This window comes from Mustela nivalis, assembly GCF_964662115.1.
Source record: "Mustela nivalis genome assembly, chromosome: 2".
NCBI lineage: Eukaryota > Metazoa > Chordata > Mammalia > Carnivora > Mustelidae > Mustela > Mustela nivalis.
The window spans coordinates 162,235,257-162,257,216 of record NC_139021.1 but is presented as its reverse complement, the minus strand read 5'-3'; the positions used below and the strand labels follow the sequence as shown (position 1 = coordinate 162,257,216).

The following is a 21,960-nucleotide window of genomic DNA, read 5'->3' as shown; positions in this document are numbered from 1 at the left end:
CTAGAACTCTTCTTTTTAAAAGATTTTATGTATTTATTTGACAGAGTATGAGAGAATACAAGTAGGATGGAGCAGCAGAGGGAGAGGGAGGAGCAGACTCCCCGCTGAGCAAGGAGGGATATGGGGTTCGATCTCAGGACCCTGGGATCAGGACCTGAGCCAAAGGCAGATGCTTAACCAACTGCGCCACTCAGGCGCCCAAGTTTTAGAACTTCTACATAACCCTAAGATCCCAGAGGGAGGTTTTTAATTCTTCCTAAAAAGGAGCCCCTATTATCATCCCTTCCCTCTGCTCCTGGCTGGGAAGAAGCGATGTATGTTCCTGGAGACTGGGTTCTTCCCTCCACCATGTGCTGCTCTGATTTTTAGACCTTCTGGTAGTTCCAGCTGCTTTGGTCCTTGCACAAATTGTTCAGTAGCCCACCAGCAAGGCCGGCTTTGCCTTCTTGGCGCTGCTCTGAGATGGACTGGCCACTGAGTGGGGGCTTCGGGTGGAGGGCCTCGGGTGCCCACCTAGCACTTCATCCCCATCCCCAGGAAGTTCACACACAGTTGGGCCCCACAGGGCATGGGGGGGGGGGGACAGTGGGCACAGGCAGTGGACCAGGGGCTAAGCCATAAGGTGCACGACTCTCTACTCAGGCAACCTGCAGGCAGCCCAGGTGTCTGGCAGAAAGCAGTGTGTATGGTTTAGCTCATTTAATTTTTGCATCTGTCCATGAGGTGGGCACCGTTATTTCCCCCGATTTCCAGATAAACCCATGAAGGCAAAGGGAGGTCATGTGCCTTGCAAAGCTGATGCATGGCAGAGATGGCGAGAATCCAGCAGTCTGGTGGGAGAGCCTGGCTCGCCCCCTCGGTAAAGTTCTCCACGTGTCTAACACGCTGCCCGGCATGTGCTCATAATCCATGGGTCCCTATTATTATTACCGTTGCCATTGTTGAGAGGCTGCTTGGTGCTGAGGGAGGAACCAGAGGCCTGATTAGCCAGTGCTGCCCATCGCTCACTGCTCGGCATGCGGCCGCATAGTTGGCAGTTTCTGGAGCCATCAAAGCAGCCTCTGCCATTGGGATATGCATCTCACTGAGAGGTAGAAGGGGTGGGTTGCTCCCAGCTCCAGCCTTCAGACATCCTCCAGCCCTGCCCAAGGTCAAATCATCAGAGAAACTGGACTAGCACCACGTTGTCTGACTCAGAGTCCAGCGCTCCTTCTGGCCCTCCGAAACTTTCCCAGCTGATTTCCAGAGCATTCCGCATGCTGGTGCACAGAAGGGCACCTGGAGGCCGGACGGAGCTGAACCCTCAGGGACACTTGAATCAAAGCCTACCTAATACGCTGGGAGGAGGAGTCAGCAGCTCTGATGGCTGGGGAAGTGGTTGCTGAGCTGTGGTCAGGTCTGATCTAATTACGCAGAAGCCAGCTCCTGATTAGAGAAGGCTATGCTTGCCAAGTCAGAGAATTTAAGGTTAATGACAGGGCATGTTCTGGTCTCCATCCTGTGCAAGAGAGAGCACCCGTGAGGCTGTCTTACTGGTCAGAGCCTCTGGGAGACCCATGATGCCGCCGGCAGCCACCTTGAGAGCCAGAGGACAGAGGATGTGGGTTACCCTCATGTTGGCATGTCTGGAGAAAGCCCCCACTATATGTTGGCCATGTGCTAGGTCAGGCAGGCTATGAGGATCTTGGTGGGCAAGTTGGGGGGGTGGGATACTTCATGCCAGAGACAAGGATAGACAGGTGTCTTGGTTTAGAATACCGCAGAAGCGGGTCTGGGAAGGATTAGAATCCAGACAGTTTATTTGGGAGGTGACACCGGGAGATCAGTGGGGTGGGGGCGAGGGGGGTAGTTAGGCAGGGGAGGGAAGGCAGCCAAAAGTAGTGCATGACCAACCAGATGTCCTGCGGGGCTCTGGGCCTCATCCCATAGGGGACTCTGGGGGCTGGCCTGGAGGCCAGCTCAGGATCCTGCCACTGATCTGGCCAGCCACCCCCCCCCCCGCCCCGAAACCCCCTGCAGTCCTGAGCCAGGCTGCCTATAGTCTGGACATCGGTGCCTTCATTCAGCAGACTGTGCCTCCCCCTGGGTGAGGCCCGGGGAGACTGGGCCTGCTTCCTGGGGCCTGCTGTGGAGGGGAGGAGATAGCAAAGATATCGTAGTGACGTCTGAGCTACGAAGGAGAAGAGGGTGCCAGGCCAGGCCAGGTTCTGGGGGTGTCAGAAGTGGCATTAGGAGGTGAGGACGGGAAGGAGAGAAAGTCAGAGGGAGGCAGAGCCTGGGACAGCCTAAAGCCATCGTCACTGTTTCCAGAATTCATGGCAACTCTGCTGAGAAAAACAGGCCCTCTGGAGACTGTCAGTCCTGCCCTTGAATGAGGTCGGGCTCTCCTCCGGCTACAGACCTCGCTGTGCGCCTGCTGGCGGCTCCGTTCCGCAGCACGACTTCCAAGGAGCCGCCCGGGGAGACTCGTCAGCCAGGGCGCTCTGAGCAGGTGGTCAGGGACCCTGCACCACATGTCACAGCTAGGGTCTCCTTTCTCACACAAGAGCTGAAGTTGTAGCCTCCCCAAGAAAGTGTCTACAACTTGGTGGTGTTTCGGTATTTCTGACTGCAAGTCTGCCTCCATCTTACCTTTTCCCCACCTACTCCTAATTTAGCTTCTCTGGATTTTACAGGTGTAAAACCAGCCACAAGGTGGTAAAAGATTGGAGTACTAGACATAGCTTGAGCTTCCTAGCTCTGTTACTTTGGGGAAGTTACTTGCCCTCTCTGATCCTCCATTTCTCTTCTATCATGGAGGAGATAAGAGAATCTACAAAGGACTGTTGTGAGGATGAAATGAGCTCAAGGGCTTAGTTTGGTAACTGGTCTAATGTAAATGCTCGAAGAAGTGCTATTCTTGTCAATTACAGTATGACAATAATAATAATAACGGCAATAATAGCAGTGTATCCCCCCACCACATCTTTGGGAAAGAAGGGCTCAGTCAGTGTGGGAGGGCTATTCAGTGGTGACGCCCACTGAGGACTGACCCACCCCATGCTCTCGGTTTCAAGGACCCAGGCCGCCTCCAGGGCCACAGAGGACTTCTTGGCAGCAGAAGCTCAGGGATCATTACACAGCAGAGGACAAAGGTGGTAGCCCGGGGCTGGCCCACTGGGATCTATAATTTGTGTCCTGGAGAGCAGTGAATTCACCGGTTGGAGCCCAGCCCACGCAGAGGAGTGGGAGAGCACGTGCAGGGCTGGTGGGAGGGCTGGAGCAGGAAGCTGGTACCCAGGGCTCTGGGCTTGCCCCTCCCAAAGCGTGTGGCCTGCAGGCCTGTCTGGGGCCGGGAGCTGGAGGCCTCCCTGCAGAAGTTAAGAGGGGCCCAGTCTTTGATCTTTTCAGTCAGGGAAACCAAGGCACAGAGAAAGTGCCATCCCCCTGGTCTTGCTCCGGTTCAGAGACAGTTGAACCTGTAACCCAGGTTGTGGGACCATGCCGCCACCCCCCAACTCCAGGGGTGGCTGGTTTGGTAACTTTCGAGACTCCTGGGTCAGCCCCCTCTCTCACATGCCACTCAGGGAGGTAGTAGTCGAGGAAGTGCCCTTGGGAAGCCCTCAGGTGGCCATGTGCCCAGGTTGGCCCGGAGTGTCCCATGTTTCCTGAGCTCAGAGCCCTTTGTCCTGAATTCCCAGCGCCTGCTGCCCAGAGTGTAGTTGCCGCCTGCCCCTTCGTGGAGAAGCATCACTTGTCCAGCTGTGGGGGACACACGCTTGGCTGTCACCCCTGCCACCTCTAGTCCGTGAGGGCCCAGGCCCCAGGATGCCTGGTAGAAGCTGGCCTTGGCAAAGTGGCTTTACTCTCTCCTCTGAAGCCTGGATCTCTTCATCTGTAAACAGGCACCCTGAGCCTTGGCCCACCCGCCTAGGGCCAGCCAGGCCCATCTCCCCACATCCTTCCCAAGCTGCTGCTCCCCCACCGCGAGCCACTGGGCCTGCGAGGGGCTCTGTGACAGGGGCATGGGGCCAGCAGGAGGTGGGGGGCGGGGTGTGTCTCAGACATTCTGGTCTTTATCCAGCCTGCTGTGCACCAAGTACTCCACCGCCGTCGACTTGTCTTGACCTCCAGCTGTCCAGTTGGGTGGGTGCTCTGGGGCTCTTCCCTGTGCAGAACAGACACGAAGACAGAGAGCCTCCCAGTCACCCGGCGGTGCTGGGATGTGAAGCCAGGCAGCTGCACGCAGCGCGTCTCCCCCGCGAGCCGCCTTCCGCGCAGTGGTCGAGTCCGCACTATCGGGCGTGCTGGGCAGCGCACTGTAGCTACTTCAGTTAAATTTGTATTAAGTCAGTTCTTGCATCGCGTGAGCCGTATCTCCAGCACTCGACAGAGTGGTGGTGACCGCCTTGCGGGCCAGTGCAGGAGGAGGCCACTTCTGTTGGGGGTCGCCATTCTACGGCGCAGCATGAGGTGGGGCACCGCTAGGTGCTGGCGACAGAAATGGGACAAGCAGTGCCATCGGGGGTCAGCTGAGCGGGAATGTGAAACACTGGAGAGGGGACGAGGGCGTGTGAGGAGGCCACAAGCCCAAACAGCTCACTATGTGGCTCCAGGTAGGCACGTTTCTTGACCTGTCAGTGCCTCCCCAGTAAAGCAGGTCTAAAGCACCTGCCTCGGAGAGGGAGACGAGGTCAGGGAGGTGTTCAGGGGCGGGGCCCGCCTGCAGCTCGGCGCCTGCGCATGTGTGATGTGAAGTTTGAGGAAGTCTGGGAGAGCAGGGTTCTCTCGTAAGGGGCCACCACGTGAGCCCCCGGAGGCGAGGCCCTCCTGGCTGGTGCCGGGAGAAGCCTGGGGCCCCGCTTCAAGCCTTCTTTCCCACGGACGCTGAGGCAGGGATCAGCACAGCTGGGCCTTGGACAGGCTCCTGGGCGTCCGTGGGAAGCAGAGAGCTCTTGGCCCAGCTCAAAGTTAGGCCGGGGCTGGGGAGCAAGCGGTCTTATAGCCAGGGGGTGACCCGGAGGACTGCTCAGCAGGGCGGCCCCGGCGTGTGTCACAAACCCACACCCACATCAGACACACTTCTGCAGAAGGGGCCCCTGGAGTGTGGAGAGCAAAGCCGTCTTCTGTTTCCCCCGAAAAAGTGCCCATCCCGCGGGCTACACGGGGAAAAGCAGAACCAGATGGAAACCGGCCTCTCCATTGCGGAGCTGATGCTTCCACCTTCTAGGGGAAACCCTTTTGTTACACGCATCCCTGCTGGGTTTCTGCCACCGAGTTTCTTCTAAAATTTAAGCTGTGTGCCTTCCCTTGAGCCCACCCCTGGCCACAGGTCCTGCCCCCCATCCCCGCCCCAGGCAAACAGCATCCACGAGCTCCCCTCACCCTCTGCTCCTAGCACACACACAAGCACTCACCAGTATGCACATATACACACGCGCGCGCGCGCGCGCACACACACACACACACGCACACACGCATGCTCCCCTATCTGTTCCTGCCCTGCACCTTTGCTCAACCTCACTCCTAGCGTCCAAACCTCCTTCCTGCCTCTGCTCTTTCTCTGTTCATCTTTCAAGGGTGGCTCTAGAGCGCCCTCTTCTGGACATCCCTTCCCAATTGCCGGGGACCACTCTGATCTCCTGTTCCCAGGAAATTCCTACACAACAAATCCTTTTGACCCGGATGGCAGATCACAAAGTGACTGTATGTTGTCCTCCCCTGCGTGTTTGTCTTGTCGCTGCCAACTAGACGGTGTGCTCTGTGAGGCCCAAAGGGGTCTTCCTCGCCACCCTTCTGCTCAGACACAAGATCGGGTTGGGCTTCCGCCACCCCTCAGTTAAGACATGGGCTGGGGGGGTGGTAGACAGACAGACAGATGTGCTTGAAGAGAGACCGGGAAGGCCTGCAAACATGGAAGACCCCGCCTGTTCCTGCCCCAGGAACTTTGCAATTGAACCCCAGCACAGCGCTTGTCACTGCCCCTTCCATGGCTTCCCAGGTCTGGCCTGCTGTCCCCAGAAGTCCGGGGTTACCCATGGCCAGGCAGCCTGTGGGAGGCTCAGATTCTGTGGCCAGTGGGCTCAGTGGCCTCATGTCCCCTCCAGGAAGGCAGCTCTGTGCCTGCGCCGCAGCCTCCCCGTCCTTCACAGGCTGCTTGTCAGTCACCATCGAGGTGGGACTTCTTGGCACACACACAAGTGGAGACCCACTGGCCCGTTGTTTTCAGGGCCCTGAGCTGGCCCCCTGGGCCATAAGTCCATAGGGCCAGATTCTTATGAAGTCCATACCCACGAGGACAGGCCAGCCAGGCACCCCAATATCCTGGCCGCCATCCACATTCAGTCGAGCCCCTGCTGTGAAGACAGACTCTGCCAGCCTTCTCACCACATGCCAGTTCTAAGAGCTTTGCACATGACCTCAGGTCATCCCCCCAACAAAGGTAGGATATTTGTGTCTCCCCTGGACCACTGAAGGTGCAGAGAGGTTAAGTGACTTGCCTGTGGCACAAAGTGGCAAGTGGCTGAACCACGCTCCATCCCACCCACTCTCTGAACCCTCTGCTCTGAGGCCTGGATGCAGTGGAGCTGTCCCCGGGCTGGCAGCGCACTTGGGGCCTTTGCCCAGCATGGTTAGTCCAGTCAGAGAGGACAGACAGACAGCGCTTTGTCTTTCTGCTATGGATGTGGCAGCTGCTGAGATGCTCTGAGATGTTGGGCAGATAAGCACAAGGCCTGGGAGGTTTCTGGGGTGTGCCACAGCCCCGGCCTGGGCCTCCCTGGGACTCAGCTGGGGGGGGGGGGGGTAGTGCGGCGTGCGAGACCCTTTCCCTCCCAAGGAATTCAGCTTTTTTGCCCAGGGCAGGAATTCCGGCCTCTCTGGACTGTCCACATGGCCACAATGGGGCCCATTCTCAGGACCCTGGAAAACACATCCTGTGGAGAAAGGATGGATTCTTGTTGGACACAAGGGCCCTCAGTACCACAGTTTACATCAGGGCACAAATGGGGGCAAAGAACAGCATTCATGCCCCCTCTGTCTGTCTTCCCTGGAGGTCGCTGCCCTGCAGGACCGTTCCTTGCAAAGGCTCTGAAAAGGCTGAGCAGAGACCCAGCTAGGGGCTGAGTGGGGCTGGAAAATCCCCCAGCCTGCCTCCGACCTCAGCTGACCTGAAGCCCCTTTGCCCAGACCCTCCTCTCTCAGCGTCTGGTCCAACTGGGTCGGCTTCACAGAGAATCAGTAGGTTGCGAGGGCCCCGGGGAGAACCCTCACGCGAGGGCTGGGGAGACAAGCCACAAGTGTTCATTTGCCAGTGTTTTTAAAGACTTTTTCTGCCGGAGTAACAAATTTCCCATCATCACCCAACACAGACAAGTTAACAGGTGGACACCTAAAACAGGTTTCACAAGACAATACTGATCTTTCCATGACTGACACCATCACTTTGTCTATCTTTTTAAAAGATCTTATTTATTTGACACAGAGAGAGAGATCACAAGTAGGCAGAGAGGCAGACGGGGGGGGCGGGTAGGGAAACAGGTTCCCCACTGAACAGAGAGACTGATGCGGGGCTCGATCCCAAGACCCTGGGAATCATGACCTGAGCCCAAGACAGAGGCTTTAACCCACTGAGCCACCCAGGTGCCCCTTGTTTATCTCTTTAAAATGCTTATTGGGACATACTAAGATGGTTTCAGAACTCACTAAGGGGTCAGAGCCTGTCATTTGAAAGGCATTAGTTTGCTATTGTTATTTCTTTTTTTTTATTTTACATATAATGTATTATTTGTTTCAGGGGTACAGATCTGTGATTCATCAGTCTTATACAACATGCAGCCCTCACCACAACACATACCCTCCCCAGTGTCCATCACTCAAGTACCCTATCCCCGCAAAACCCTCTTCCCTCCAGCAACCCTCAGTTTGTTTTTTTCCTGAGAATAAGAGTCTCTCATGGTTTGTCTCCCTCTCTGATTTTGTCTTGTTTCATTTTTTCCTCTTTCCCTATGATCCTCTGCCTTGTTTCCCAAATTCCTCATATCAGGGAGATCATATAATTGTCTTTCTCTGATTGACTTACTTCGCTTAGCATAATACCCTCTAGTTCCATCCACATCATTGCAAAGGCAAGATTTCTCTTTTTTGATGGCTGCATAATATTCCTGTGTGTGTGTGTGTGTGGTGTGTGTGTGTGTGTGTGTGTGTACACCGTATCTTCTTTATCTATTCATCTGTTGATGGACATCTAGGTTCTTTCAATAGTTTGGCTATCGCGGACATTGCTGCTGTAAACATTGGGGTGCACATGCCCCTTTGGATCACTACATTTGTATCTGCTGGGTCATAGGGTAGCTCTATTTTCAACTTTTTGAGGAACCTCCATGATGTTTTCCAGAGTGGCTGCAGGAGCTTGCGTTCCCCTCGACAGTACAGGAGGGCTCCCTAAAAAGGGTTAGTTTAAAGCAGCTTGCCCTGCTGCACCAGCCACTGGGGCAGAGCTGGGCCCAGAACTGGGGTCTGTTGATGTCAGGGCCAGACTTGGCACCAGCGCTCTCCCATCCTGCTCCCTCACCACCTGCCTCGCTTCTTAACAAAAATCTTCCTCCAGTGACACTCTGACCACATCCTCCCTGACTCTGAAATCTTCTGGATTTCACGGAGGGACATTGACACCCCCCTCCGCCCCTTCCCCCACCCCCACCAGCCTGGCCTTTCCCTGCCTGTCCATCTGCTTACCCACCCTCCCCAGTTTGACTCCCATTTGGAGCTGCTTATTCCCGATTCTAGAACTTTCCACCCTCTACTCTCTGCATGGATCCAAGTACCCCTGATCCTTCAAGTCTCAGCTCAAAGCCCACTGCTCCTGGAAGCCTGTCTTAGATGTTCTGCAGCCCCAGATCTTTTTTTCTGCACTTGGAATGTAACCACTCCTATGCTTCTTGGAATGTCTCAGAATGTTGGGTTTCTCACTGTGCTGGTTAGTTGTGTTCCCCCAACTTCGCCCTAAACTCACAGGCCGGAGCAGGTCCTGTTTCTCCTGTACCTGCCTAGGCCTTCACAAGCAGCCTACGGCAGGAGCTAGAAACAGGCTTAGTGGTGGATAAGGGCAGTCAAGGTCATCGTTACACATCTCAAGGGTTCTGTGTCATTGTCCTGGCCACGGCTGCGTACCCTCACTCCAGACCCCGTAGTCCAGGCCCCAAACAGGTCCCCTGAGACCCCTGGGCTCTCAAGGTCACCCAGAGCCAGCCATCTGGCCAGCCAGCAGGCCTCTCAAGCAGTTCCAAGCGGCAGCAGGCCCTGCAGACAGGCGTCCTAGGCTGAGCGGCCAATGTCAGCCAGCAGACAGGAGGGTGAGAACATCAGGCTTGAAGTTCCTGCGTGCACATCCTCCTTGCCAGGGCACTCTCTAATGGGAGCAAGAATGGGAGGGAGAGGTGGTGGCAGGCAGCAGAGGACTCAGTTCCACCTGGCAGGGACTCGGCGTCCTTCCGCAGAGCTGGCCTGGCCAGACCCTCAGCGGCTCTCCCAGGCTTTACCTCCCATCCCAGGACCCTGACGGGCGGGGCGGCTGCCTCCTTTCCCCCAGCAAGAGCCTCCCCCTGCTGCTCAAGCATCCCCTTCTTTTCGCCCGCTCCCCAGTGGGCCTCAGCGTGGGGAGTACGCCACTGGGAATGTCACTGCAGCTTGGGGAGCCTGGGCAAACTTCAGAAGGCCTCAGGAGCTCAGTCTTCCTATTCATAAAATGGGTTCCCACCACTCCTGCCTATTTCAGGGCACTGATGGTCCCTTGCATGCTGAGAACTCTCAGGGGAGGGCAGGAGTGGAAGGCTTGTGCCAAGACAGGTGACCAGCAGGTAGGAATTGTTAAATGCCTCCCCCGCTCCCTGCTTCGGCCTCATGCCCTTTGCTGTCTCCAGCCCAGCCTCTTCACTAGAAGGTTGTTGGAGGAAGCAGCAGACCTTACCAAGAGAAATTAAAGTCAGGGAAAAGGGGGGAAAATGAAGCTTGACTGCCCCCCTTCAGCCGTAGCATGAAAATGCAGGACCTTTATGCCTTGTGGCTTGGGGCTCAGGGAGTAGGCCACCCTGGAAGGTTAAAGTCACCTGATAAGTGAGCCCAGGCATGCCGATTCCTAGGGGTCAGTGTCTCCCTGAAGATACGACTGTGGCCAGATGGGCCCTGTTCAGATGTTCAGTGCATGGGGAACGGGGTCTCTCTGGGGGTGGAGGGGCATGCTCGGCAGAGAGTAGTGCTTGTTTTGTGTCCGTGAAAGCCCAAAACTCTGCAAACGGGGTTGGAGTAGCCCCTGCTGGGTACTATGCTGCCAGCATCAAGGTGAGGTCCAAGTTCAAACAAGCCTTAGTCAATTGGGTAGCAACTGAGGTGGGGTCAGTTCCAGATATGAAAGATAGATAACGAAGACAATTTATATGGCATTTTCTGGGCCGGGGCACTATGCTAAGCCCTTTTATGCACACTGTACGTTTCATCTTCCCTGAATCTTAAGGTACTGTTATTATCCCCATTCTACAGATAAAGAAACAGAGGCTCAAAATGGCCAACCAGTTAGCACGTAGCAGAGGGTTGAACTGGGCTCTGTCTGCTTCTGGAACCTGTCCTTGCTCCTAGAAGCAGGGCCAGGAGATGAACTGTTTATATCCTGAGATTGTGGGGGAGGGGGCAGGAGAGGCCTCCGGAGGCCCTGTTGAGATGAGGGAGGGGTATGGTGCTGTGCTGGAGGAACTCCGCACCTCTCTCCCCAACCAGGCCAGACCCATGGATCAGTCTGCTAGAATGGCCCGGTCACTGTACCTGGGGTCTTAGTCATCCTCAGTACCAGCTGAGGAGAAGGCTGATGGAACCGAGTCAGGATACAGCCTGGAAGCCTTTGCAATGACATTAGCTTCTGGCGGCCCTGGAGGGAGACGGGCCTTCCCCTCCCCTTCTGCTTCCTGTGGCTCCCTGGCATAGAGTGATTCAGCAGCAAGTTGGGAGGGAGCTAGACTGGGACGTGCCTGGGTAGAATCTCGGGCAGGGTGGGGGCAGTCAGCACCAGCTGGGGGCAAGAATGGGAGCCTGGGGTGGGGGGCGTGCCAGGGGCGGGTGGAGTGTGGGAAGAGATCTTGAGTTGCTAGGGTGCTGAACCCCAGTAGAGGGGCCTGCAGTCCCTCCCAGGGCAGCTGGAGGTGGGCACCCCCTGCCTTCCCTCACCATGCCTGATATGTGAGGGATCAGGGAGTGAGTGCCTAGCATACTCAGTGGCTGAAAATACAAAACGCCTTTGCTCAAAAGTGCCCAACCAGAAACCTGCAAGAGGTTTCCTATGAGGGCCATGCCTGCTTGGGCTGGAGGCCAGGTGCCCTGTGACGGATTCCTGTACCGGCCTCTCCCACCAGTCAGTCACAGCCCGGCCACCCCCACTGCCAGGGAGCCTCCCCTCCATGAGACCCAGGTGCTTCTCAGGCCCCCACAGACCTGCCGTTCCCCTCCCTTCCTTGCACCCATAGCTCCAGGGTGGCCGTGTTGGAGGATCTGAGCACCGGAGGAAGGCCTGGGTTCTCGGTGCCCAATCCCAGCCTCACCCCCTGCTCATCGTATGACCTTGAACAAGTTGTCAGCTTCTCTAAGCTTTGCCCACCTCACCTCCTAACGTGGGGTCCAGGTGGGAGGGGCTTATACTTGGGTTAAAGGAAGGGCTGGCCAGGGGATCTGTCTGGAAGATTCTCTGGCACTGCAAGCACATCATTCTTACTAAGCAGAAAAGTTTCTTAGCGGTGGCTTGGGTCCTGATGGGGACAATGGTATAGTGCTGCCCGGTACCACTCCTGCCTGTAGTGAAGGGGAGTTCTCAGCTAACACTTGTCAGAGATGCAGACAGTGTGGTTGGGGGTGGGGGGGGGGCTAGAGGGTCTCCACATCTGAATTTGTAACCAGCTCCTCGGATGAGCATGTTAAATAACCGAGCTGACTATTGCTGACCTGGGCACAGCACAGAGGAATTATGTCCCTCTCCCCCTTCCAGTCCTCAGTGTGCCCCCCTGTCACCCGATAATGACCTGCCTGTCTCCTGTCTTGGTGCTGTTGACAAGCTGAAAGCGAATCCTGGGGAGCCCACAGCTGCACAAACGAGAGAGGAGGAAGGTGGCTATGGCACTGAGAGGAAGCCATCCCCGCCAGGACCATGGGCAGCCCGTGGATGGTCAGCGGGGCCCTTGTGGTCCCAGGCCCCTGAGGGCTTCTCCTGCAGGGACGGCAGGAACACAGCTCCTTTCCCAGGCCTCCTCACTCTGCAAAAAGCCTGAGAATCAATTCCTCCCCAGGAGTGGCAAGCTGGCTGGGCAGGACATAGCCACCACTTAACACTCTCCTCTCCACGGAGAATTCTCCCCACAGCTGAGCTCCAGGCACTCCAGGAAAGTCTGTCCTGCTCTTCCCTTCCGTCCTAGGGACACGAGCTTGCCTGCCCTGCCAGGTCAGGCTTGGGGGGCCGATGGGAACTCCCCACCTTCCTAACTCCTTCCGGAGGCAGCAGGTTTACCAGGTCCGCCTCCAGCCCATGGACCCTGCCTTTTCCGTTCTTGCAGGCAGGTGTATACTCCACTGCTCCTTCCCAAGCTGGATGGTCTTGGGCAGTGGCTCACCCTCTGTTTCTTCATCTGTAAAATGGGAGTGATAGGACCTTCCTCTTAGTGTGGATGTGAGGACTGAAAGGAGCATGGAGTACTAGGGAGTTCTCAAACTAAGATGGCAGGTAGGGGGTAGGTATCAGAAATGCAGGTTCCTGGGCATCAGCCCGTTTCTGAATCACTGGGGGTCTGAGCCCAAACTTTAGAAAACTCAGGAGCCTAGGAGAGGCGGAACCCCTCACCCTGGGCTGTGCAAGCAAATTGCTTTGGTGCTTAACTACCCAAAAGCTCAGGCTACTCCCCAGACCTCCAGAATCAGGGAGTCTGCACGAGTTTAACGGCCTTTCTTATGAACCTGCTGTTCCTTCTCCCACGAAATCACTTCTTTCCAGCTGGCAGACCTAGCTGGCCAGTTCGCTTACACCAAAGTCGGCAATTGCCATTTTCTTTGATTCCCCCCAGGGAAAATAAAGGCATTTCCTCTAGTCTCCAGATAGATCTCCAGCCAGCCTCTCCTGAGCACTCAAGGAACCTTAAGCATTTCAGACGCCTGTGACGTTCCGCGAAGGATTCGCGAATGGCAGCGGTGGTGGGAGGGGCCAAAGGCAGGAATAAGGGCGGGGTTTGGGAAGTAGCCTGATCCGGAGCCTGGGTTAATTCCTTACTGGAGGGTCTCGCAAGCCGCAGCAGGTTTTAGTCCAGGGCAGCCTAAAGGAGGCTCGGAGGTGTTGAATTATTGCCATTGAAGAGATTTGAACCCAGTTCTCCGTCAAAAGCTCAAGCTCCATTCTTACTATTCCTAGCCTCACAGTTACCCTCGCATTGTGCCGTGCCTTCCCTCAGGGCTTGCTGAACCTCCAGTTTCCCAGCCCGAGCCTTTAAGGTGAAAGCCACATCTGTTCAGTATTCAGCCTGCAGTTTGTAAATCTCCACACCTACACCAGGCCCAGGGGAAGTAATAGGAGGAGTCAAGCCACAGTGTGACCTCAGAGAGCCTTGGGTCCAGGGCAGGGGCAGACTTTCATCAAAGGGTCACACAAATCTAATTATGCAGAGGAGAGGAGGAGATGGGGAGGATGTTGGGGAAGACACGCTGAAGAGGTGACACTTCAGTCGTGACTGGAAGTCTGAGTGGGCATGAGGAAGCAGTGCAAAGAATTGGGAGGGGAAGCGCTGCAGGGGAGGGACGCGGGCGCCCCGGGCCTCAGTTTCCCTGTTTACAAAGTGTGAGAACCTGCCCCGCGCTGCCCCACCCGCTGAGGACCGGGACGGTGTGTCCCCCCACCCTAGATCCTCTCATCGGGCCGCCCGGGGGCGGGGCGGGGTCAGGGGTGCGGGCGGGCGGGGCGGGGCGGGGCCCGCGGCTCGCGCCCGGGGTTGGGCTGGCGGGGGGACCCGCGGGCAGGCGCGGCGCGCAGTGCGTGCGGCTGCGGAGCGCGCGGCTCGCGGGCCGACTGGGATCACATGAGCGGTGGTGCCCGGGACCGACCGCAGCCGGCCGGTGGGCTCCCCGCAGCCGCAGCCCCGCAGCCCCGCAGCCCCGCGCCCTACCCGGCCCTAACCATGTCTATCTGTTGTTGCTTCTTTTTCAGGGATTATGGCAGTTCCAAGAGAAAATCAGGTAAGGGAGCCTCCGGGCATTTTTCCTTCCAACCTCCCTTCCCGCTTGGCGCTCGCGCCTCTCGGATCCTGCAGAGGACTTAAGGGGGGCTTGTCCTTGCCGGCCGCCCAGTGTTCCCTTCAGGTGTCCCCCTCCCCAGCCCATGGCCCCTAAGCTCTCTGGTACTCGCACCTTCCCCTTCTCCTACGGAGCCCCTCAGGCTCTCCCCGTAGGAATGCGGGTGGGTGCATGGAAGGATGTGGGGGTGTCTCACGAAGGGCCCCCCGCAACCCTGGCAGCCCGCTCCTGCCCCCGCCCCCCGCGGGCTGCTGTGCTTATTACTGGGCACTGCTGTGACTTCTTGGGTCCTTCCGATGGTGCGGCGGTGATGAGGGGGTTAACAGAGACGCAGGGTTTTCCCGGTGCGAAGGTGAGATCCTGGACCAAAAAGGGGATCCTACTTGAGTGGCTGTGAGTTTTTAACGCCTGCAACACAAACCTTCTCCTTTTCCCCCACCTCTAAGCGCTTTCTCATTGCTGCGGGGGTGGGGGCGGTACAGTAATCCCAGCAGAGGCCGGGATTGTGTGGGGGGGTACCCGTCCTGGCATTGGCCTGACAGGTGCCCGGGTCCACCCGGAGTTTGCGAAGGATGCGGACAGGGAGAGAGGCGGGGCGAGTCCTCCGACGCTGTGTGCTGGGGTCAGAGAAGGATTCTCTCCGGGTGTGGGAGGCGGGGTTCTGCACATGCCTGGGTGTGGGTGACGCATAGGTCATTGGGGAAGGGTGGTCCCTAGGAGTTAGGACTGTGTGTCTAGCGGCGGGTCGGGGAAGGGGTGCGGCAGGGGGAGGTGGCAGACTGAGCGATCTGTGTTGACATATGTGTTGCCCATATTTATGGGGGTGGTGAGTTAGGGGACCAGCAGCCATCTGGGGGTTCTGGCACTCAGGGATGTGGGAGTATGTATTAACACGTGGCTCCAGCTGTCGGTCCCCTGGGAAGATATCCGTTCAAGTGCCTTGACCTGCGGACCCGCAGAGGTGTATGCGCCCATATATGAGGGATAGGATGTGAGTTGGGATACATGGAATTGTATGTCATGAGTGTTTCTGAGTATGGCTTGGTATGTTTTGTGTGTGCAAGTGCTTGCTGATATGTTTCTTGGGACCAAGAAAGTTGTACCCTGGTTTATGTACGGGGTGAGGTGGGGGGTTGCATGTGTGTAGGTGGGGCTGTGTGTGGACATGTGTGGGTCTTCCCCGTTGTATGCCATGAGCGTATGTTAACTCCTTAGGGCGCTCGGGTGTTGAGTGTGTGTGCCACTGTGTTGGGATGTATCTGGTTAGAGTCTGTGTTCATGTGTGTTTGTGTCCCTGTTTGGGAGGTGTCTAGTGTGGAAAGAGATGAGTGTGCATGTGCCTATGAGCTGGGCAGGGTCGGGGAGTCTCAGGTCTGCCCAGCCACTGGTGCAGAAGGATATTTCCTGTGTGAACAGAAGGGAGAGGCTGCATTAGGAACCTGAGGAATTGTATATTGCATATGGGCCCATTGTCAACTTGCAGTCAGAGCTGGGGGGTGGGGGGCATTGGCAGGGAAAACTGGGAAGGAGGGGCACTCCTGGGATTGTATTCTGTCACTTCACCTCCCACCCCCACCCAAGAACCTTGCCTCAGAGGTCTAGTGTACTAGCTGTGCCTGGGCTCAGATTCTGCTCTGCGTGACCTTAGACAAGTTTCTAAACTCTGCCTCAGTTTCCTCATTTTCTACATATTATCTACCTCACATGTAGCAGTTTAAATGATTTCATGTAGGGTAGCCCCTAGGACATAATAACTCAAGTATAAGTTGGAAATCATCAGTATTTTCTGAAGCCCTGGGACCTTGGGTGAGTCCCTTCTCTATTCTGGGCCTCAGTTTCCCCTCTAGAAAGTCAAGGGACCAGATAACCTCTCAGGTCCCCCTACTGTCCATCTCCTCCCACTCCCATCTCCGAGGCTCAGGTTCCGTGCTGCTTCCTTAAATAAGGCAGAGCCCCACCCAGACTGCTTTACCCAGGGAGGGCCTCCCCTGGTTTCTCTGCCTTCCACTCTCAGGCCAGGAAAAGGATGGAGAGAGAAATTTAATTTACATTGGCTTATGATAATGGCCACTTAGTGTCATGGTTAAAAGTGCAAGTTCTGGAGCCAGACAGCAGGAATGTCAAGCCTTGCTATTCCTCCTCTGGGACCTTGGGCAGATTTCCTTCTTTCTTTTTTTAAAAAATATTTTATTTATTTATTTGATGGACAGAGATCACAAGTAGGCAGAGAGGCAGGCAGAGAGGGAGGGGGAAGCAGGCTCCCTGCTGAGCAGAGAGCCCGATGCAGGGCTCGATCCCAAGACCCTGGGATCATGACCTGAGCTGAAGGCAGAGGCTTTAACCCACTGAGCCACCCAGGCACCCCCTTGGGCAGATTTCTTACCCTCTCTGTGCCTGATCACTCCTCTGTAAATTGGGGACGGTATCCATACCCATCTTGTAGTGGTTAATTTTATACGTCAGTGGTATTTAGATATTTGATATTTAGATATTTGGTGAAGCATTATTCTGCATGTTTCTGTCAAGGTAGTTTTTGGATGAGATGGACATCTGCTACACTTGGAGTCAAAGAAATTACCTTCCATAACATGGGTTGGCCTCTGATCGGTTGAAGACCTTAATAGAACAAAGGCTGACCTCCCCCCAAAAGAACAAATCGAGCTACCAGACTGCCTTTGGACTTGAACTGCACCCGAGTCTGCAGCCTACCATCCTGTCCTACCCCATCAGATTTGGGCTCACCAAGCCCTCATAATCACGTGTGCCAATTCCTTAAAATAAGTCTCTTTCTCTATATATACACATTCTGTTCTGTTTCTCTGGAGAACACTGACTAATATACACCTCATGTGGATATAATGAAGATTGTACAAACTCATCTCTGTAAACATGCTTAGAACACTCCCTGTAGCCTAGAAAGCTCTCCCAAAGTGCCAGCCCTTATTTTTTTTATTTTTTTTTTTAAACAAATAAGTTGTAACTTTAGGGTTTGTTTTTTTTTTATTTTATTTATTTGTCAGAGAGAGAGTGAGTGAGAGCGAGCACAGGCAGACAGAGTGGAAGGAAGAGTGAGAGAGAGAAGCAGGCTCCCTGCGGAGCAAGGAGCCCGATGTGGGACTCGATCCCAGGACGCTGGGATCATGACCTGAGCCGAAGGCAGCTGCTTAACCAACTGAGCCACCCAGGCGTCCCCACATAGGTTTTCTTATTTGCTGTCCAGAGGCTCATTGCATATGAGTGATGGGATTCCCATTTTACTGATGAGACACTGAGGCTCTGAGAGGTTGGCTGCCCCCAGTCCATGGCAAAGTAAAGATCTGAGTCCATGTTCAGGGCTCCATGTTCAGCCTGCTCCGTAATGAAGTTCACGGAGCTTCCCAGAGTCACTCCAACTAGCAATGCATGCACAGAGAACATGGGTGCTGTTCCCTGGTCATCACTTTTCACATATTAGTCCCCAAAGCCCCAGGTCTCCTCCTCCGAGGTGTCTCTTATTGAGCATAGATCTAAGACTTGAAGCCAGGCTGGGGGAAGGTGGAGTTGATGGCAAGAAAGTTCTCAGGCAGCTTACGGCCTCTTGGAAGTGGCAGGACCGGTGACCTTGAAACTGGACGGCAGTATAGCCTCAGACTTCTCTGCTCGCTCCTTCCCTGCACTGAACCTGCTCCTCCCCACATCTTCCCCATGCCACCCACCATCCATGCCCTTGCCCCGGCCCAGCATCGAGAAGGGGCCCTTGACCCATTGCTTTCTCTCCCCTGCGAACCCGACCTCCACCATCATACCGTGTTGGAAGCTCTCTTCTCTTCAGGAAGACCTCAGCTTTCTTCTGATCTGTCTGCTCCCACCCCTGCCCCTGCACATTGTTCTCCACACCACAGCTAGAGTGAGCTCTTCAAAGCAAGGATCAAATCATGTGCTTTTCTGCTTAAATTGCCCCATCCTGTGCAGAATAAGCTCTTTAATCCGGCTCACACGCCCTGTGTGCTTTAGCCCCTGGCCTCCTGTCCTGCCCCAGGCTCTACCCTCTTCTGCCTACCCAGCCCAACATTTCTGCCCCGCCCTCTGCACTGTCCTGCCTCTCACCTTCCGTTCCTTAAACACAACACAACAAGCTTGTTCTCTCCAAACAGCCTTGCACTTGCTGTTCTGCCGCCCGGAATGCCGTTCCCTGATGTTTTACACAGCTGCCCCTTCTTAACATTTTCAGCTTAATTGTGACCTCAGAGAAGCCCTGATTCTCCAGTGTTTAGCTGCCCCCTCCTATCACCATGTGCATTACTGACCACATTCTATCTTTTGGGTGTTCTTGGCTGTGATCTGTGTCCCAACACCTTGAGAGGGAAGACCTTGCTGCCAGGCCCGCACTAGTGGCGGGGTCATCCCCCCCTCCCCCATGCTGGTTGAATGTGCAAGCTCACATGTGCGTGGATGAGGGGTGGGTCAGGACAGAAGGCTCTCTGCATCCTCAAATCAGGGGACATGATCTGGGAAGAGGAGCAATTTTGCTGGTTGGGGGCAGAGAAGAGGCAACTGCGGAGATCAAGGGACAGCACTTGGGCAAAGGTGGGACAGCAGGATGGAGCATGGCTTATTTGGACACCAGAGACTTCCGCTGACCTTCCTGAGTGCCAGCAGCTATAGGCCAGGTGCTGTGTTGGGTGTTGTGGTTACAGGGATGGGTCTTTCTTTCCTCGAGGAGTTTGCAGTCCGCCAGGGTGATGAACTGTGTATATATAAGAATGTCCTGTTAGAGGGAAGCAAGGAAGTGACATGGGTACCTGAGGGAGAGTAGTCAGGGCGAAAGCATAGACAGTGCAAAGGCCCTGGGGTGGAAGCATACACAAGGGAGGTTTGTGGCTGGGGCGGAGAATAGTGGAGGGCAAGGTGGTAGGAGGTGAGAGCAGAGAGGTAGCTGGGGGTGGGGGAAGCAGCACAGACCACGTAGGGCTTCTCAGGCCATTTCAAGGGTTTTGACTTTTCGAAGAGCCACTAAGGGATTCTGAGGAGGTGGGGGGCATGATCTAACTTAGATCTCAAAAGGATTCTTCTGACTGGTGAGTGGAGATGGACCAGGAAAGGAGATAGGTGAGAGGTCATGAAAATTCCAGCAGCAATGGAAGCTGAGCTGCCATCAGTGTGGCCTGGACTTGGATGATCGGGTCCAAGCCACGAGCAGTTCCTGTGGGTGCTGGGGAGCGGCAGTCAGCCCCACTTGCCAATCATGTGACGTTGGGCCGGCCCCCTCCCACTGGTTCTGCTGTATTGGTCAGGGAGCAACTAGAGAAGCCGACCCAGGGGGAGCTACTCATGAGAAGTTTCTCACAAGGAACTGGCTTACAAGTCAGGTCCAAGGGCAGGCCAGCGCCAGTCTACAGGTGAAATCTCCTCCTCCGAGAAGCCTCAGCTCTGCCCTCAAGGCCCTTCAGCTGACTGAGCACCCCCTGCCAAGTAGCTAGGATGATCTCACTCAAAATAAACAAATCACGGACTTCGTCACATCTGCAAAATACCTTCCACAGCAGCACATGAGGCATGAGTGGTGGGGGTCCCTGGGGTAACTGGGAACTGGAGCCTGGCCAGGCTGACCCGTAAAACTGGCCGTCACGCCCTTAAAATGACGTCTGAGCTGCCGCCTGCTGCCAAGCGAGGAGGGTCCCTGGAGGTGATGCAGCGAGGGGGCTTCGGGCCCAGTGGTGGGGAGGTCCTGTTGCCCGTCGTGGTTCTTGGCTTCCTCCATGAGCTGAGAGGGGGCTGGAGCAGGCTCTCCCCTGAGCAGTGGGTGCTCTTCAGACCTGACGAAGACCCAGTGCCCCTCTCACTTCTGGAAGCTGCCTCTCTCCCCGTCCCGGCTGTAGAGTTCTGAGTTTTGCCGCCAGGGGGGGCACGCGGCCACGGAACCCGCGGTTTCCTCTTGGCCCCGCGGTGCGGCCCCGCAGACGGCCTGATGATCCAGACCCTCCAGCGGTCCCGTGAGGAGCTTTGTCTTCTCTGAACGCAAATGAGGTTGCTCAAGAGTGTGGCAAGTTTGTTCTTTTGGGCAAGTGTTGATGTTCCTCCTGAAATCCTGTTTACTTTATCCTTTTCCTTGGAAAATTAGTGAGTTCAGCCCGACTTCCATTTTACTGGTTGTAAAATCTGCATTACTGGACGGAGTTAATACGATCCGGGTTCCTCTGGCGGGCACAGAAGCACATTGCTTGGAGACAGGAGTTCAGGTTTCGGCGTCAGATGGACAGGGTTGGAACCCCAGCTCTGCCATGTGTTTGCTCTGTGACTGGCGGGTTGCCTAACTGCTGACCCCCTCATGCCTTTACCCCCTTATGGAAAATGGGGGTAAAAATAGTGTCGGTCTCGTTAAACGTAAGGATCGAAGTAGCAGAGTCCTGGCACACAGCGGGCTCCCAATGATGGCGGCTGCCACTGTTACTGGTTTAAGTATTGATCAATTCTGAAAGGAGGGGAGACGTGGGTCTTCCCTCTTGTCCGTGAGTTGAAAGACCCACTGGAAGCATTTATTTTCCAGGCCTGAGGCCTGACCTCAGAGAAGATGGAAGCTAGACCCGGCCACTGTGGTAGAGTTAAGAACCCAGATTCTGGAGCCAGAGTACTTAGTTTCATGTCCCAACCCTGTCAGTGGTGTGGTCTCAAGCGAGTCCTTAACTTCCCTGTGCCTCAGTTTCCTTGTCTGTGCCGTGGGAACGATGATTCATCAGGTTGTTTGAGGCTTGAATACGAGTAATTTCCTGTGAAGTGTTAACTCCAGGACCGTGCCTGGCACAGTAAATGCTTGCTGACGTCTGACGCCGAAACCTGAACTCCTGTCTTCATTTTTATTCTGAATAGGAGGCAGTCCCATGGGTATCTAGCTCTTCAACAGGAGAGACCCCTGGCTTTGCTATTTGCCCTCTTCCAAGAAGCAGGTCCTGTCACCCGGACAGGAAAAGGTAGAGTGTGCACCATTTCATAATTGCTAGTAAACCTTGCAGCAACCTGGAGAGGTGGTCTTGTCCCCATTTTATAGACCAGGAAAGTAGGTTAAGGAACTTTGCCTCAGGTCACCTGGCCAGGTAGACCTAGGATTCAAATCTGGTCCTTCTGACCCAAACCTCTTCCACTGAAGTCTGTTCTGTCCTGAGCCAAGGCCTCGGGGATCCACAGGTGACCAGGACTTGGGTTCTGAAGGCCTCTAGGAGGAGGGTCCATAAACTGGGATGGGGGCTGCCCCAAGAGAATTAGACCGAGACATCTAGAGGGAACTTACTGGTCATAAGGGATTCTTAATTGGGGAAAAGTTTTCTTTACAGGATGAATTTGGTTTTTAATGAAGTGGATTTGCTTAAAGCCCATAAGTACTGGCCACTGTGAAGATTGTCTACCCTCCTCCTATAGAGGAAGGCCCTAAGAGGGGGGCTCTTGTCTGTCCAAGGTGGGAGTGGGCGGAACTGGTCCCCCACTGGTCACATTGCCACCAGGCCTTAGAGCTAGGCGGAAGTGTGAGTAGGGCCATTACAATGCAGAGAAGGTCTGTAAGGCCTCTGGGACTGTCCTCCCCCAAGATAAAGGCCCTATCCAGCCACAGGAGGAGGGGGTCAAAGACACAGCAGGCAGCAGCCGCCTTCACTCCCCATCCAGAGGGCAGCTCTCCTAGAGGCTTTCATTTCTCTTAAGTGA

The 21,960-nt window shown here is 55.4% G+C and overlaps 1 protein-coding gene across 6 annotated transcripts in view; it reads left to right on the top strand.

Moving 5' to 3' along the window:
- Nucleotides 1-21,960, top strand: part of SH3PXD2A (SH3 and PX domains 2A) — a 233,736-nt gene that overhangs the window by 135,689 nt on the left and 76,087 nt on the right. For 5 of the 6 annotated variants that reach the window (XM_082722448.1, XM_082722446.1, XM_082722447.1 and 2 more), the window contains one exon: nucleotides 14,201-14,229. In XM_082722448.1, the coding sequence (XP_082578574.1) occupies nucleotides 14,201-14,229 (29 nt within the window). Of the gene's footprint in view, nucleotides 1-14,037; nucleotides 14,230-21,960 lie in introns of those variants that run through there. The other variant, XM_082722451.1, reaches the window with a different exon arrangement.